The sequence below is a fragment of the Garra rufa genome, chromosome 6 (assembly GCF_049309525.1).
Source record: "Garra rufa chromosome 6, GarRuf1.0, whole genome shotgun sequence".
Lineage (NCBI taxonomy): Eukaryota > Metazoa > Chordata > Actinopteri > Cypriniformes > Cyprinidae > Garra > Garra rufa.
This window is the reverse complement of record NC_133366.1, coordinates 27,143,084-27,161,517: the sequence shown is the minus strand read 5'-3', so window position 1 is coordinate 27,161,517 and position 18,434 is coordinate 27,143,084. Positions and strand designations below refer to the sequence as shown.

The 18,434-nt window shown below is 34.8% G+C and overlaps 1 protein-coding gene across 1 annotated transcript; it reads left to right on the top strand.

The window, feature by feature from the left end:
• The first annotated feature begins 174 nt into the window (after positions 1-174).
• On the top strand, positions 175-12,762 carry LOC141336735 (transmembrane protein 41A-B). Its single transcript, XM_073842463.1, has 5 exons — positions 175-445; positions 6,344-6,494; positions 6,844-7,005; positions 10,728-10,866; positions 11,061-12,762. Exons 1-5 carry the CDS (start codon positions 288-290, stop codon positions 11,288-11,290), a joined length of 840 nt encoding a protein of 279 aa, XP_073698564.1. The 5' UTR covers positions 175-287; the 3' UTR covers positions 11,291-12,762.
• Positions 12,763-18,434: the final 5,672 nt, after the last annotated feature.

The window sequence follows — 18,434 nt, the reverse complement described above, 5'->3', positions numbered from 1 at the left end:
AATTTTGTTATAGCATATAGTCTAAAAGGGAGTTTTAAAGTATTTTTAAAGTTACACATGTTCCAGAGTCCCGCCATGGGCTCGTATTTTGGGGGGTCTCATGTGACAGATAGGTCCACCCTCATGAGGGGTTTCACTGACACACATTGATGCAATACAGTAAGTCCACGTACTTCCATGGGCTGGAGACGTAACATGTATAAACTGCCCACTGACCGGATCTGCTATTTAACAGGTGTAGCAGCAAGTGCAACAGTGTCGTTTTTAGACAGATCTAGCCCGGGACTATGCGCTCAATCTGGGGTTTAATTGCCTTGGTGGCCTCGGCAACTTTTTACTTGTATCTGCTTGTCTCTTTGTTCCTGCCGCCGGGTCCCCGTGCCGTCCGCCTTCACCACGATGAACCTGAACACACAGCCGATGAACCGGAGGAGGAAGAACTCAGGTAGAATATCTCACTGCGTCTAATCTTCGGTGCTTTTTTGTGAGCAGCTCCTACTTCTGCTATTGTTTGTAGCGATGTGAATTCTATTAAATCCTCTATTAACTGTCAAATTGTAATTAACACGTCTGTTAAACTTGTGTTTTAATACCTACAGGTACGCTAAACATCTGAATATGTTATTTTAACAGTCTTACATGTGATGATAATAACTGACACAACAAATGACAATATGGGAAATAATTTTAGGTAAACATACAAAACATATATAAATAAATAACATTAAATTAAATTAAATGTTAAGCTTCTTCCGATTCGTGAATGAATTGGTATTTTTAATCAGATCTTTTCGATTAATTGGTTCAACTATTAAAATATATATTTATTTAATTGGACGCTTGCACTGAATCTTTAACTTAATACATTAAGTTAAAGATTCAGTGAAAGCGTCCCATTCAAAAATGTAAACAAATGAGTCCATGAATCTTTTTTTTTGTTTATATTTGTAGCATATTGGTTAAAAAAAATATTGTTTTCATTTTTATTTTGCATTAAGAAGCCCCCTTAAGATTGTTAGAGAAGGTTTATACACATATATATTAATATTATGAATTATGAATTACAATCTTTTTATTACCCATAACCATAGTCCAATCTAAATTCATAGTCTGTTGCTATTATGGCATCCCTTCGTTAAAAATGTAGGCCTATCTAAATTATTTATATAAGTTAACCTTGCAAACGTATCTGTTTGATCGGGATTCAGTAACTTGATTTTTCTGCCTTCAATTCAATTATTAAACAAAACTGTGGAAAAGCATACATTTACATTGAATATTTGATGTGTTTTACATTACATGTTTATCCTGAGGGCTTCTTGCTCCAGGTAAAGGAGAATTTTACTCTAGTAGATTAGCAAGATGCCCCATTTCATATATTTGTGCTTTAACTCAACTGTACAGTGCTTCCAGTTATTTCCACTAATGATACATTTCCACTAATAATATATTTGATGATGCATAATCATTAAACTTATGTAAAAATATGCTGCAGTGTAGCAGTAAGTCCACACTGTTTCTAAGGGAAGCATCTACATACACCTTGTGACAATGCTACTTTTCACCTGTGGAACAACTCCGTCTTTCTTTTTTAATAGTTCACTCTATCTTCAGTCATTTCACATTCTTCCATATTGCCTGCATGTATGTTTGATCCAAAATCAGTTTATTTATTATAATAAAACACCCTTATCTTAATTCTAAAAAGAAATATTAGGACAATAAGACATAGAATTATAGAGGATGAGAGATGGATTTGTACTTTGGCAGTTATTCTCTGATGGTGGCAAATATTCCAGAACATTCAGCTCCTGTTTGCCTGTGCTCTCTCCGCATCAGCGTTACTTTATACTGTGCGAGCATCTCTGGGCCTGGTGTGGGAAATGTCCAGAGCATTGGCGCTTCAAGTAGCTCACAATGCAACCCACATCAAAACTCTTGTTCTTTTCCAGCGTCTCATCTGTCCTTCTTGACAGGGACCTAAAGGAACTGATCCTGAGTTCTTATTATACATCTGGTTCTCAGATATTGTCTGCTTAGTTTGTGTGTGACTGTAAGCAGTTAATTAATTAAAGAGTCCAAGACCCCACAGTTCCAGCCATAGTCCTGTTGGTCCTATAGTGTGTAATAACAGCAGAATACTATATGCTAATAAACAAAGCCTTAATAAGCATAACTCCTTATTTAAAGCCCTGAAATCTTCCACGTATTAAAATATATAACTATTAGAGAAAGCATGAATATACTACTGCTTATTTACTCATGCATTTATTTCTAAATTGCATTGCATTAAATTTGTGTTTACTTTCACTTTTGATCAATTTAATACATTCATGCTGAATACAAGTTTTAATTTCTTTTAAAAATTATCCATGCATTTTCCAAACCCCTTGTCATTTAAATCCAGGGGACGCTGGAGCCTAACATATAATTTTTTCGTGTAATTATTTTAAATATTAATGTAATAAACTCTATATTAATTATTTCTTTGTCTGCTCTGAATGCAAATCAACATAGCAGTCATGTCTCAGAACTGGAGCCTGGCAGAGGGCATGAGGTGACAGTTATAAGATCAGACAACTGCCTTCTGGAGTGTCTTGAAACCCTTTAAATTTGCTGAGATGTGCAATATAAAGAGGGAAAGAAAGAGATATCTGGAGGCTTCATATGTGTCATGTATTTTCTGGCATGGCAAGCTAAAATAAATCACATGAATAAATAAATGAGAGAAGAGAGGTCTCAAAAGCCCGGTGCGCGTACAGTATATGTCACTTTCTGAAGTCGTCCAGATATTTAGAATAACAAAACCAGTGGAAAGGACACTGCAGTTTCAAATTGGGTAACGGATCTGCCGTATGTCTACCCTCATCACATTCCGTCCAAAGATCTGACCTTTCTATAGTGTCTTGTGACCTGTCCTGTATGTCTTGGTTCATTTCTTGATTAGCTCACTCCTCTGTACCCTGAGAGAAAATCTGCTGAGGAGGTTGAGATGAAGTTTTTCACATGCTGTTCAGCAGAGATGGCAGAGACAGCTGTGGCCTGTGTACTTATAGCTGTGTGAATCTTTTGGTGGGAATTCCCATGGTTATAAGAGAAGGGAATTTTTGTGTTAACATATGTGCATGTATCATGTTTTACAGTATATAGCCATAAAAATCAGCTGTTTCAAGGACAACTTTAATAGGTCAAACATGTCAGGATTTTAAAAATAGTTTTGCGTATTAAGACTTAAACATTTCGTTCTCCACTGAAGGCTCTCATATTGTTTGTTCTTGTGAGAAAACATACTCAGTATGCACTCAGCATGGAGCGTATCACATGTTTATATTCGTCACACTGGGTACGTATGTGAAATCAAAACCTCAGTTTTGGCACATGGGTGGGGAATACCGCCCCATTGCGTGCCCATATTACCCCCTGGACGGCAGTAAGGAGCTTAGATTACTCACGACTGCACAAGATGTGATTCATCTGCTGTCTATGGTACATCCACATATTTATTGACGATCATGTTAGGTGTCTTTAAAGACATTTTCAACAATCTGGCCGACAAGTACAGCCAAACCACACACACACATGCGCATTTCCACAGCTGAGAGGCTATTTCCGTCCAGTTGCTGTATCATATTTCATTCGTTCACTCAAGCTGAGGGCAGATTTTAGTCTTTCTGTCTCATCTTGCTGACAAGGTAGTGTCTTGATCAGTGGCCTTCAAACATCTTCAACGATCTTTTGGTGAATTAAAGCCTATTGTACAATGAAAGAAAAAAATGGTAAACTAAAAATGGAAGCTACCTGGTTTTATTCAACAAGAATATTAATTTATTATCGCTGACCCTAAATACATTAATTTATACAAACAAACTAAATCTTCTGGGTTAAATCAGGTAAGGTACTGTAACACTTGCAGGTGACTACTTTTTACAGTATGTAGTAGTACCACAATCTATTTATTTACAGTAGTTTATTTACAGATGCTTACATTCCACATCAATTTAAATATCTGATATTGATATAATTGTATAGGCATGTAATTTTAGATTTCACCCCCTTGTCATCCAAGATGTTCATGTCTTTCTTTCTTCAGTCGTAAAGAAATTGTTTTTTGAGGGAAAACATTTCAGGATTTTTTCTCCATATAATGGACTCCTATGGTGCCCCTGAGTTTGAACTTCCAAAATGCTATTTAAATGTAGCTTCAAAGGGCTCTAAATGATCGTTTATTTTTTAAAAAAACATTTACAATTTACATACTTTTTAATCTCTACACAGAGTACACACAAGAGCTAGACAAGACGAGCATTTGAGGTTAAAAAGTATATAAATTGTAATTTTTTTTTTAGAAAATAACTATCGTTTTGCTAGATAAGACCCTTCTTTCCTCGGCTGTGATGGTTTAGAGCCCTTTGAAGCTGCATTTTGGAAGTTCAAATTCGGGGGCACTATAGATGTCCATTATATGGAGAGAAATCCTGAAATGTTTTCCTAAAAAAACATAATTTCCTTACGACTGAAGAAAGAAAGACATGAACATCTTGGATGACAAGGGGGTGAGTACATTATCTGTAAATTTTTGTTTTGAAAGTGAACTACTCCTTTAATATATTTTTTTATTATTTTAGTATGTTTTTTGAGGTTTACATATAATGTAAAAAAACTGTTTTTGCACAAAAAAAACATAAATATGCAGTCAATTTATTATTTTCTACCCTCATTCTGATCTTTTGTCAAAAACGGCTGTTTTAAGGGGTGTATCCTTTCAGGCTTGTCAGTAATCAGCCACTGTTATGATTGGCTAACGTGGTTGCATAGGAAACAGTATCAACGTCCCTTCACTATTGCAAGTGAGTGTTTTGACAACATGATAAAAAAAAAACAAAAAAAAAAACGGTCATTTCCGGACAAAGCATTATGAAATAATTCACTTACAGTTTGTAATGCAGCTGCAGTCAGATCTAGTACCGCTTCAACTTTCAACAAATGTTTCTTTGTGAACTCTCCATGACACTGTGCCTCATCTACAAAACAACATGCTCCAAAAAATCCTCAGACACGATCAAAGCAAACTTTCTTTCACTCCATATGTCCTCCTGACAAAAGACTTAAAGTGAACACGCATCTGTATAGCCTACTGTATCCAGTGTAGACTAGATAGCAGCAGTTGTTATTTCTTGTGCTTTTGATGCGACACGACACTCACATTCAGCGTGTCAGTCGTTGAGCATCAGTGGGTGGGGCCTATTGTGAGAAGATGACTATTCTTTGTTGTGTTACTCTGGAGGCAGCGTTTATGCCAGCAGTTCTCAATTCCAGTCCTTGCCCCTGGAATTGAGAACCACTGGTTTATGCAAATGTTTGTGCCCAGATGACATCATCTTTCACCTCAGATCCAAAAGAGCCATTTTTGGAGCTTGATTCAATAAATGCTTCGTTTATAATGAGGAGAACGTTTTAAGCTATGTTTTAATGGTACAAAGACCTCTTATATGCCAAAAGATCAAGGCAAATTTGATTTCTCATGTCATGACCCTTTTCATTTGCAAGGAACAATGAAACAACCATGGTAACACCTTGTGGTTACACTTGATGAAAGCCCCTGGTCTAAATTAACGAATCACTCATTTAATACATTTTAAGACTGTGAAAGAGGCATGTAAGATTTGTCCTGTATTTCTTTAAAAAAAAAAAAACTCACTCTTTTCTGATCTGGACATTGCAAAGAGATTACTTCACGTATGAATTTAAAGTCTGATTTCAGAAAGTATTTTATTATCCACTCAAAAATGTTATTTTTGATGAGCCCCAGAGACAGATCCCCAGACCCAAGACCATGGGAACCTGACTTTGTTTTAACTTGGAATTAAACTGAGGCTAGATGCATTATCGGCACACAATTTTCCTGTTTAATTTTGTAAGGCTGGTTTGACACAATCTGTATTGTAAAAAAACGCTATATAAATAAGGGTGACTTATTTAATATCACTAAATCAACATTCATTAATACCAGCAAAATTACTTTGTATGGGTCAAATCATGTGGAAATAACTCTTAAGGAACCGTTGCAGGTCACCACTTTTTGCAGTGTCTCACTAGAGGGCAACAGTGAGCTTTCAAATCATTATGCTCAGGTCATTTAACTAAAGCCCACAGTATCCACTCAATCCATTGACTAAAACCCTCTTCCTACTTCATATCAGTCTCTTTAGTCCTGTAAGGGTAAGTGGTTGGGTTGATAGGTTAAAGACAACCACTCTCTAATCGGTCTGAGATGACAACAGAAACATGCCAAGTTTAGTACCATTGTTTTACTGATCCAAACTATCTTTTATGTTTTCTTTAGGTTGAAGTTCCCATCTGATCTAGATGAGTTGAGGGAACTAGCCGAGCTGTTGAAGTTCTATAAGACAGAACACACTGGCTATGTGTTCATCCTCTTTTGCAGTGCCTACCTCTACAAGCAGTCCTTCGCCATTCCAGGCTCATCCTTTTTGGTTGGTAACAGAGGCCTACTCTGGGACACTATTAGTAGACCTGCTTGGAACACCTCATTAGACTGAACTAAAAGCTTTATCACCAGTTTCTCTAAATGCCATTACTCTTTTTAAAAATTCAAAAATTCATTTATACCAACAAAACTATGTTTATGAGTTAAATAAGGTTTAAAAAAGACTTTAAGATAACAATTGCAGGTTACCACTTTTTTGGTGTAAAAGTGTTTGGTGTAAAGGGTACCTGCTATTTTTCACAACCAGTATATACAAACAGTTATTTCTTTATGACTATATATAGCTGATGACCTAATAGAACAACTTTCACTGTCAATTTTCTCTTCACGTCTAGAACATGCTGGCAGGGGCATTGTTTGGCCCGTGGCATGGACTCCTCATCGCCTGCACTTTGACTACAGTGGGTTCCACCAACTGCTACATGCTGTCCCGTACATTTGGCAAACGCCACATTGTCAGGTTCTTCCCTGAGAAGGTGGCGATGCTGCAGAGAATGGTGGGTCACCTCTGGGTGTTTAGCGCATGACAGAGGGATTTTCCATTAATGAATATTCTAAAAATAGTCAGTGGGTGTATGTGTGACTTGGCATTTTGTTTGTTTATACTCTGCATGTACTTCAGCTCAAACAGTAGCATATGATGCTAGCAATGCCAAGGTTATGGGTTTACAGTTTTTTACAGACGCTAGGACACATTTCTCAATACTTGGGTCACTTTTGCAAAACTCTTCACACAGTGAGCACAACAGAAGTCTATGTGGGCTAAACTGAGGATCAATTATCATTGTTTTGGCACAAAATGCATTCAATGACTACATCTCTCAAATTTCATGAATTCTTTTCTCACTCAGACACAACAACTCCCAAAAATCTTTGTACGTACAGGACATTTTGCACATGCGTACATACTGTTTTCAAAACTGTTAAACTTATGTTCAAAACAATAACATAATGCAAAACTGAATAAGACAGCAAAATTCAACAGCAATATTTTATTGAAACATATTTCAAATCTAAAAATGCAGTAGATTAGCATTACTATTGTGTCTGTATCAGTGGATGGTGTGTATACAAATTCTTGTATTTTGGAATTACTTAGTGCAAAAAAATTAAAATAGATAAACAACATAAAATATTACAGTTTTTTACAGACGCTAGGACACATTTCTCAATACTTAGGTCACTTTTGCAAAACTCTTCACACAGTGAGCACAACAGAAGTCTATGTGGGCTAAACTGAGGATCAATTATCATTGTTTTGGCACAAAATGCATTCAATGACTCAATGATCTCTCAAATTTCATGAATTCTTTTCTCACTCAGACACAACAACTCCCAAAAATCTTTGTACGTACAGGACATTTTGCACATGCGTACATACTGTTTTCAAAACTGTTAAACTTATGTTCAAAACAATAACATAATGCAAAACTGAATAAGACAGCAAAATTCAACAGCAATATTTTATTGAAACATATTTCAAATCTAAAAATGCAGTAGATTAGCATTACTATTGTATCTGTATCAGTGGATGGTGTGTATACAAATTCTTGTATTTTGGAATTACTTAGTGCAAAAAAATTAAAATAGATAAACAACATAAAATATTAAAGAATTCTGCATCATGTCTGATTCATTCCAGTAACATATATTGCAATTATAAACAGAGATGTGTCCTTGTTTTACACAAGAAAACACTGTGTAGTGTAATGCTACATGTTGTTAGTGTTTTTTAGGTCATTGTTTTGTGGGTGACAAAGTGTGTTTGTCGGCTGTCAACCTTTGCTAGTGTTCTGGAAGAATGAGTTTATTTGAGACCTGAATAGAGTGTTTTGGTAGTTGTAGTGCATTTTGAATGTGAAATGAACTGCTTTGCCAAGCTGAAAGTCGGTTAGGAGAATTGTGTGAAGAGTTTTGCAAAAGTGACCTAAGTATTGAGAAATGTGTCCTAGCGTCTGTAAAAAACTGTAATTCCCAGGGAATGTGCGAACTGAAAAATTGTATCCCTTGAGGCCAGTTCACATCAAGGAGAATAGCTGTAATGATAACAATTTAGATATTTTTTTAAATCATTAAATGCTCAAGAATCGCATTTAAAGAGTCCACGCCACAACTATAATAATAATAACACAAAGTAATGATACAGAACTACATTGAAGGCCTGGTTCACCCAAAATGAAATTAGGTCTTACGTGTTTAGAATGAAATGAGGGTGAGTAATTAAAAGACAGAATTTTCATTTTGAATTACATTTTAATTAATGTCTGATGGTGTTGACAAAAAGTGGGCATAAGTTTAGCATGAACAGCATACGTTTAATTGTAGTTCACAGTATATTTACAACACAGAAGAAGAACATTCTGTACTCTAAGTTTACTTTTGTTATGCTTAAAGTACACTAAAATGTATACAGTGCACAGCATAAATGAGTACACCCCCTCTAAAACTTAACAAATTGAGCAATTACTCTTTACTTAGAAGACATGTTAGGGTTCTTTGAAAATATAATGTTCCAACAATCCTGCTTGATCAATTACCAAAGAAGAATGTCAAAATTATTCAGCAAAATAAGATTTTCTTATCAAATGTTGTGTTGCAAAAATGAGTACACCCTCCTAAAAGGTACTAAATAAAACAAAAAAAGTGTAGGTTTAAGGCTTTATTTTATCAACAGGTAAGTATATTGAACCAAAACTTTTAAAGACATTTTAAAGTAATTTCCTGACAGTTAAAAGTATTTTATAGCCTACTGAATCATACATGACAGACTTAATGCTGTCAACAAGGAAACCACTTGAGAGAGAACTGCCAGGTGACTTATTTCTTAGTATAAAGAGGACAGTGTTACAGGAGGAATACTAAATTATTGTTTTAAGTGTGAAAATATAGCAGAAGTAGCACCGACATTCAAAAACGATGGACTTGTGAGAAGCCTCCTGAAATAATCAGGTCTTCACTTTAAGTTTTCATTTAGTGATAAGTGATTTTTTGCTAGAAAAAGAGCCATTGAAATACCATGCAAGTGTCTCAGAGCCATTAAAAGCTATAAAAGGAGTGACACTTTATCTCACAGAGTATGACACAGCCTGCAGAAGTGACATGCATGTTTGTTGTCACCACTACTGTAGCCATAGCACAATAAACTCATTTAACCTCTTTTTCACAGCCCATATTTACAAAATATAGACTTCTGGGAATCCATACTCTGGTCTCAAAAGATCAAGTTAATCATTTCGGATTAATCAAAAGCATCTTGCTAGAGGAGGAGTACAGTGAGAAGTGTCTGGTTCCCACAGTGACGCTCAGTGGTAGTAAAGCTCTTATATAGGGATATATGAGTGCTGAAGGTGTGAGGCAGTTGTGCTTTATCTTTATCAGTTTATGCTGTCACACACCACTGTGTGATGTAATACAAAAAAACTGAAACTGAAGATGCTACCCTCCCCTCATTTCCTGCATTATTGGGTATTTTTTCAGCATGACAATGAAGATATTGATTCTCCCAAGGTGAAGATCTTTCAGTGGGCATGTATTTTAACCAATCTTAATGCTCTTGAGCGGCTGTGGGGGATTCTGTAGAGACGAGCTGAGCCAAACTCTCCGTTACAGACCAGGGTATTTAAGGAGGTCGTCCTCCAGAAGTTAAACAGGACAGATGTGAAAATTTGTCATGAACTTGTACACTCAGTGCCAAGAAGGGTCAGAGCAGTATACTTAAAGTTCTGGAGGACTTACTAAGTACTAGAATATTATACATTTGCTGAATTAAATCTAGGGTGTACTCATTTCTATAATCATTTATTTAAACAAAATTGGTTAATTTACTTATTTTACAGAAAATATTGGCATATATTTTGTACATTTTAATTTAGCCATCTTTCCATTAATTACATTAGTGATCATTAAGAAAATACATCTTTTCTATTTATTCAGAGGGGGTGTACTGTACTATATACCTTTTTTTTTAACTAAAACGTGGGCCAATTTAAGTATACTACTAATATCTATATAAAGCAATGTATACATGGAAAACATAGTTAAACTTAAGTTTACAAAATAAAAATCTTTTTTTTTAAAGAAACTTTGAATGTGATGAAAAAATCTGATTGAAAATAGCCCAATTTGGCAACCCTGATCATAATAATTATTGCCATGTCATCTATAGATCTTTGGTGTTGAAACATAATGCAACATATGCACATGATATATCTCTCTCTAGGTGGAAGAGAACAGGAGTGGTTTGTTCTTCTTCTTGCTCTTTCTACGGTTCTTTCCCATGACACCAAACTGGTTTCTGAATGTCACCTCTCCAATCCTGAACATCCCCATCCCCATATTCTTTTTCTCCATCCTCATTGGTGAGCCTACAGTACATGTTCATTATTTATAAATTAATGTTTGTTTTTTTTTTTTTTCAAAAATTTCCTAATGATTCCATTGAGACCTTTTATAGTTTTTTTAGGTGGCCAGACTCTAAACAATTATGAAGTAAAAATACAGCTTCTGTTGAAAAACAACCCTCATGGACTTAAACACTTAATTTTTTCCCCAGGTCTAATCCCTTATAATTTTATCTGTGTCCGTACGGGAGCCATCTTGTCCGAGATCCACTCTTTGGATGACATCTTTTCATGGGGCACCATCTTGCAGCTCTTGATGATCGCTTGTGTGGCTCTACTTCCTGGAGCTCTGATCCACCGCTATAGTCAGGCCCACCTAAAACTTGACGGCCTGGAACCCAACGGACACCAGATGGTCCTAAATGATCGCAAGACTAGATGACTCAAAGATGACAGACAGAAGAGGAGACTGCAGTCTGTTAATATGGATCTGGAGTCACAGCTCAGGATTTGTTTATGAATGTCCGAATGCAGAGTGGAAATGCACAGAAATACAAAGTATTAATTATCAAAAGTCTATAATGAAGATAAAGTGCAAAAGAAGAGACTAATAATGTCTTAAAAGAGAACACACTCAGATTGCTGACTTACGTATTTTTAAGTATTGCCTTATTTTATAGGAAAAAGGGAATTTCGACAGCTTAGTTTTTTAACAGCTTTAAGTTTTTTACTGAAGAAAAATAGTTGTTGTCGGATGTTGTTTATTGACTATGTTTGTGTGTAGCTTTATGTGTGTTTATACTATAGCTTTATTTATTTGCAGCATTTGTAAATACATGTGATTTTGAGTATGTTTACACATTAACAAAAAAGAACTAATGATTAGCTACTTAGTAACTTAAAAATGTTAACATCTAAAGGATCTGATATAATATTTAAGCTGAATTAACCTAAATAGATTCATTTATATTAACTATACTAATCTGTATAGATCAAATCAGGTAGAAATATCTCTTTAAATGAACAATTGCAGGTGAACACTTTTTACACATTTAAATGTGAATATTTTGCTTAAGAGATGCACACAAAAAGATCCAATTTCTTATGTTTTAGACAAAAAAATGTGTTTATTTAAATATAGTATTCCAATTTAATTTATACTGTATCCAACGCTATTTTCAATGTGAATCCGATTATGATACTTTATAGCACATTTTTTTCAATTACTGCACTTGTTATTCTTGTAGTTATTTAACTATTACCTATATTTATTCACTGAAAGTAGTACTTCTGCACTGCAAAAATAAGGTGGATACCACTGAATACAGGCTTTAAAAAATAAGCCTTTAAAATATATTAAGGTGAATTTTTAATTTTATTTAAAAAATCCTCAAGAATCCTACGATCATGATGTTCTTTAATTCCCACGTTAGTGTCATGCCTTAAATATAGACTTGTGCACTGATCATTTACATGATGGGCTAAATCCTCTGGAGTTGCACAGTACATTCAGGGATTGATAACTGACTTTGTCATAAGTCTAAAGCTTTGTTATTTGTGCACATGTGCTCTAGCTACACTGCTAATGCCCTGTTTTGGACTGTTGGCAGCATTAATGCTGTGCATTTGAATTTTTACAGCATAAAATGGCACAGTAAATGCATCTCATCCATTCAACTTCAGGTGCAGCTTGAACTTTACACATTTTGTCAAGAATGTATCAATTATAAGCATGTCACAGAAACTCCACACTGTTTCTGTGGTAAATATGATGTGCATCTTTTGATTCTTTTAAATTGCAAAATGCAATTTCATGAATTGCATCTACAGGTGCTACTTGATCAATTACCAAATTACAGAGACTGTCCTGTTTTAAGCAATTTATGGAAAAATAAATCAATGTCTTAATGCGTACTGATGTTGATGGTTTAGTTTCTGCATGTGGTTAAGTGCTTGAAAGTCATAATTCTATTTTAACCAAGTTATAAACACTTTTTTCACAATTAAGAAGTCCTTCAAAAGTTTTAAACAGTTTAAATTCAACAATAAATATAGCTGCAAGCAGCAATATAGGGGCTAAGTACAGCAGAGGTAAAATGAAGAGCTAAGGAGCTGTCTTTAATTACTTAGTTAAGATCAGGGTTCTCCAACCCTGCTCCTGGAAAGCTACCTTATTGCAGACTTAAGTTCCAACCCTGTAAAATAAGTAGCCCTGAACACCTTGATTAGCTGGTCCAGGGGCCTCATTTATAAAGACTTGCGTAGAAACCATCCTTGATTTTATCTAAGAACTTTTCTGATTTGATCGTAAGAGCGATTCAGAGAAAACGAACGTACCACGAAATCCATGCGTACGCCAGTCATTCGGTTATAAATCACAAATGATCGTGGAATTGTGTGCAGCTGAATGTTCCGCCGTCGAAACGCCCCTGCTTAATTAATTAACATAACATAATTAACATAATAAAATGAGCTCATTCCTCTCTGTCAAAAACTCTGTGACAATGGCAAGTAAAAAGGAGCGCAAGAAATCAAATTATAGTGAGGCTGAACTATCTGCAATACCCGGCATTACCACAAGGAAACGGTCGTACGCCAAGCTGGAATCTGACGTGGAGATAAGTACTTTTCCACGTCAAAGACGTTTTTTATAAATCTGTACTTTGACGTGGATTTGATCGTACGAACACTCTAAGATCAAATCAGTGTGTAAGAAAGTTTTATAAATGAGGCCCCAGGTGTTGGATTAGGGTTGAAGCTGAACTTTTCAGCATGGTAGCTCTCAAGGTACAGGGTTGGAGACCCCCGTTAAAGACATTTGTTGATAAAGAATTTTACTACAAAACTCAAAATGGCCGATACCCAAAAAGGCCAACATGTTTGATTCGGCATGCCAAACGTTTAGATTTTTGGCCAAACAGAAATATCAATATTTTATATCTTTTGACCCGTAGGTGGTGCTGTCCTCACGTCATGCTTGTTATAACACATACCAAGTTTAGTCAGAATCCGCTAAAGTGTTGTGGAGATATAGCCTCGCCATTTTTTGCACAAACCTAATCAAGTTCATTAGTGCGTTTTTATGAATAACTTTTTGCCCTAATGCTCTTAAGATGATCTGAGCCAGTTTTGGTGAAAATTGGACAAACTGTCCAGGATGAGTTCGAAAAAGTAGATATTTTAGACAATTCAAAATTGCAAAAAATCTTGACCATAGAAATTTAAGATTTTGGTATGCATTTCACTTGGTATGAGCCAAGGAATCAGAAGAAAAAATAATTTTGCTTTTAGACAGGTTTAATAGTTATTAGCATAAACATGAGTGCAAATCTGACCTTTTGGTGGCGCTAGAGAGTTTGAGTTAGAGACTCCAAATTTGCTGTGGTTAATGATAAGACTGTCCTCTATTTGTGTGCCAAATTTCATAACTTTTTCACACACGATTCTATAATATTCAAATGCTCCAAGCTCAAAATGGCTGACATAGGAAAATTTTAATTCATTTGGTTCGGTATGCTACACCGAATCTAACAAGATCACTCTTACGATTTTTGGTCAAACTGTTCAGAAAATATGAACAAAATTATTATAATTTTTTTTAATATCTATCTTACTGAAACTACAAAACTACTTATGTGCCCTCAGGTCATGCTTGGTATAACGCGTACCAAGTTTGGTCTGAATCAACTAAAGCATTGTGAAGATATAGCCTCATGTCCATTTTTGCGCAATGTTTCGGCAAATTCGTTAACATGTTTTCCGAAAAACGGTTTGGTATATTAAAAAGCTTTTGATAACTTTTTGCCAGCATTGTCTGAATCTGATCTGAGCCAGTTTTGGTGAAAATTGGACAAACCATCTAGGGCGAGTTTGAAAGTTTTTTCTTTTTTTTTTTTTCTCGCAGAAATATGACTGCAAATTTGGCTTATTGGTGGTGCTACATATTTTGAGTTAGAGACTTTGCTATGGTTAATATTATAATAATATATAGGAAAATTTGAATTAATTAGGTTCGGTATGCTACACCGAATCTAACAAGATCACTCTTACGATTTTTGGTCAAACTGTTCAGAAAATATGAACAAAATTATTATTATTTTTTTTTAATATCTATCTTATTGAAACTACAAAACTACTTATGTGCCCTCAGGTCATGCTTGGTATAATCAACTAAAGCATTGTGAAGATATAGCCTCATGTCCATTTTTGCGCAATGCTTCGGCAAATTCGTTAACATGTTTTCCGAAAAACGGTTTGGTATATTAAAAAGCTTTTGATAACTTTTTGCCAGCATTGTCTGAATCTGATCTGAGCCAGTTTTGGTGAAAATTGGACAAACCATCTAGGGCGAGTTTGAAAGTTTTTTTCTTTTCTTTTTTTTCTCTCGCAGAAATATGACTGCGTTAGAGTTAGAGACTTTGCTGTGGTTAATATTGAGACTGCCCTCTATTGGTGTGCCATAACTTTCCCGCAAGCAGTTCTATGGGCTGCCATAGACTTCCTGACTGAAGAAGAAGGAATAATTATAATCAGAAAACTAACGGATACAAAAGGTGCCTTCAGTGCTTGGCAACTACTAATAATGAACATTGGAAAGAATTTAATTATTGTTACCTATATGAAGCTATAGACTGCTAAAAATGAAAATCTGAACTATGAGATAAAACCGCAACTGCAAGAAAAAAATCTGAGATTAAAAGTACAACTTTTATGAACTTCATAAGTGATTTTGAATCTTCACAATTTCAAGAAAAAGAATTGTAAGAATTGTTTTATCTTGTGGTGGAAACAAGCTTCCACAAAATTTTTAAGCTAATAATGACAAAAGCTAACTTGATATATTGATATAAAGATGAATAAAAACAAAACAAAACTTTGTTTTAAAGACTCTTTATTGCTCATATCCATATGAAGGGTAGTGTGACCCTCCCAGAAAACAAAAACAGATGTGTATTCATGATTGTTCACTCAAACTCTTATTGTCCCCAACTCACCCACATTTGACTAGAGCCCATAGTATACCAATGGAATATGTCCCCATTTTGCCCAGATCTTAAATTAGTTTGTTTACCCATTTTTACATTGTGTGACATCATTATAAGAGTTGACATCCCAGATAAGCATTAAAGGGACAGGCTTATCAAACACCCAAAACTATTCACGGTACAAGTGGTCAAAAAAGACATTTCGAACATGGTAGAATGTGAAGAAAAATAGACACAGAGACAGCTGCAAAAGTAATACGGCAAAGATTAGGTTTCGTGTACATGTTGTTATTGTAGATGATATAAGAGATGGTCTTGAGACAGCTGGATACCCCTCCAATTTGAAACAGCAAAATTTTACTATTCAATCGTGTCTAATATTTTTACGCAGTAAACTGTAGAAGATTCATCCTATACTAAAACCTCACACAAACATGGTGTTAGAATAAAATTCAAAACTAACTTGTTATTAGCCATCTCGTCAGATACGACCTCCAAAACAGAGCCTTTCGTAACAGAGTAACATAAAGATAACGTCTTACTTCTAAATGTCGCTATACAGGTTGAAAAACACTGTGTACGTTGGATTAAGCTATATATTTGTCAAGACGATTATTTGAGTACAAACATAAACGGCAAGAAACAAAGTACTGTCAACCCAAATGCTCAGTTGCCCAAGAGTTGTATTGACCTCAAGAGCTCACTTGAGTCAAACGGTCTCTGATGCAGGGGCCTGAAACCTCTTTCGCAAGAACAAGCAGGCCGTGTTGGTGCCTTGCGCTAATCCTTTTTTTCTTCTTGTTCTTTTATTTAGAAAAATAAAAAAATGCTCTAAGTTTGAGAGCTTTAGAAGGTATACAAAATATCCAAAAGGGAGAAAAGATCAGACTGAGGTACCCTGTTCTTGAGGTAGAATGTTATATTGTACTGGTTCACACGAAGCTGCGTGGACTTTCAATATATCATTGTCATGTCTCAATCATGGTTGTATCAGTTTATGCTCTATGACTGTAAAGTACTGCAATGCTGGCTGTTTGTATTTGATCAGTCAGCCAATATTTTTGAACTGTCACCTATATACAGTACATTAATTTTTTTATTCCATCAGCCTTTCGGATGTGCAACATTAAAAGGCTCAATGCCGTCATCCCTCACCAATCACATTACCTTTATATATATTACAAAAAAAGGGACGTCTTTACTAATGGTAATAATAAAAAAACACTTTGTCTTGGCTTTGCTCTTCTCTGTTGTCAAGAATGCATTTATAGACAATTGTGTTGTCTCGGGCATACATTACCTAATGCAAACACACACTTGCAGGGGAAAATGTGCACTCATCTCAGACGGGGGAATTTATGAAATTATGTTTGCTACATGGAAAGTACATGTTTGCAGAAGGCATTCAAATCATATATATTAACAAGTGTCAGGAAGACCTAAAAGGACTCCCATGGGCTCCTGTTACAGAACCTACAGACAAGTGCGTACACTACTATTCAAAAGTCTTTTTCACCAAGGCTGCACTTCTTTGAACAAAAATATAGTAAAACCAGGAATCTTCTGAAATATTATTATAATTTGATGTACATGTATTTTAAAATGTAATTTATTCCTGTGATGCAAAGCTACATTAAGCATCTTTATTTCAGTCTTCACTGTCACATGATCTCTCAGCCCAATTTTTTTCTTAAGCTCCTCAAGGCTGCATTTACTTGATCAAAGATGAAAAACAGTAATATTGTGAAATATTAATACAGGTTAAAATAATGATTTTCTATTTTACTATATTTTAAAATGTAATTTATTCCAATCATCAAATCAAATCAGCATATTAGAATGATTTCTGAAGGATCATATGATAATGTTGTAATGATGCTGAAAATTCAGCTTTGTTTTACAGCAATAAATTACATTTTAAAACATACTGTATTGACAGAAAATTTGCATATAAAAAAACATTTCACATTATATTACTGTTTTTTATTTATTTATTTATTTTTTGATCAAATAAATGCTATGGAAGCCCATTTCGCCATTGAATAAAACATAAAAAAGGTAATTGCAACTTTTTATCTCACAATTCTGACTTTTTTCCTCAGAATTGTGAACATTGCGAGTTATAAACTTATAAACTTTAAAAAAAAAAAAAGTCAGAATTGTGAGGTATAAACTTGCAATTCTGAGAAAAAAGTCAGAATTGTGAGATATAAACTTGAAATTCTGACTTTATTTCTCAAAAAGTTCATTTACATATAAAATAACATTTCACATTATATTACACTGTTTTGTTTTTTTCTGGATTTCTGATCAAATAAATAATTCCCGCCACTAAATAAAACATAAAAATGGTAATTGCAACTTTTTATCTCACAATTCAGACTTTTTTTCCCTCAGAATTGCATGAAACAAACTTACAATCTTGACTTTTTTTCGCAAAATTGTGAGTTTGTATCTCGCAATTCAGACTTTTTTTCTCGCAATTGTGAGTTTGTATCTCGCTATTTTGACTTTTTTCTCAGAATTGTGAGCATTGCGAGTTATAAACTTACAATTCTGAGACAAAAGTCAGAATTGGGAGATACAAACTTGCAATTCTGA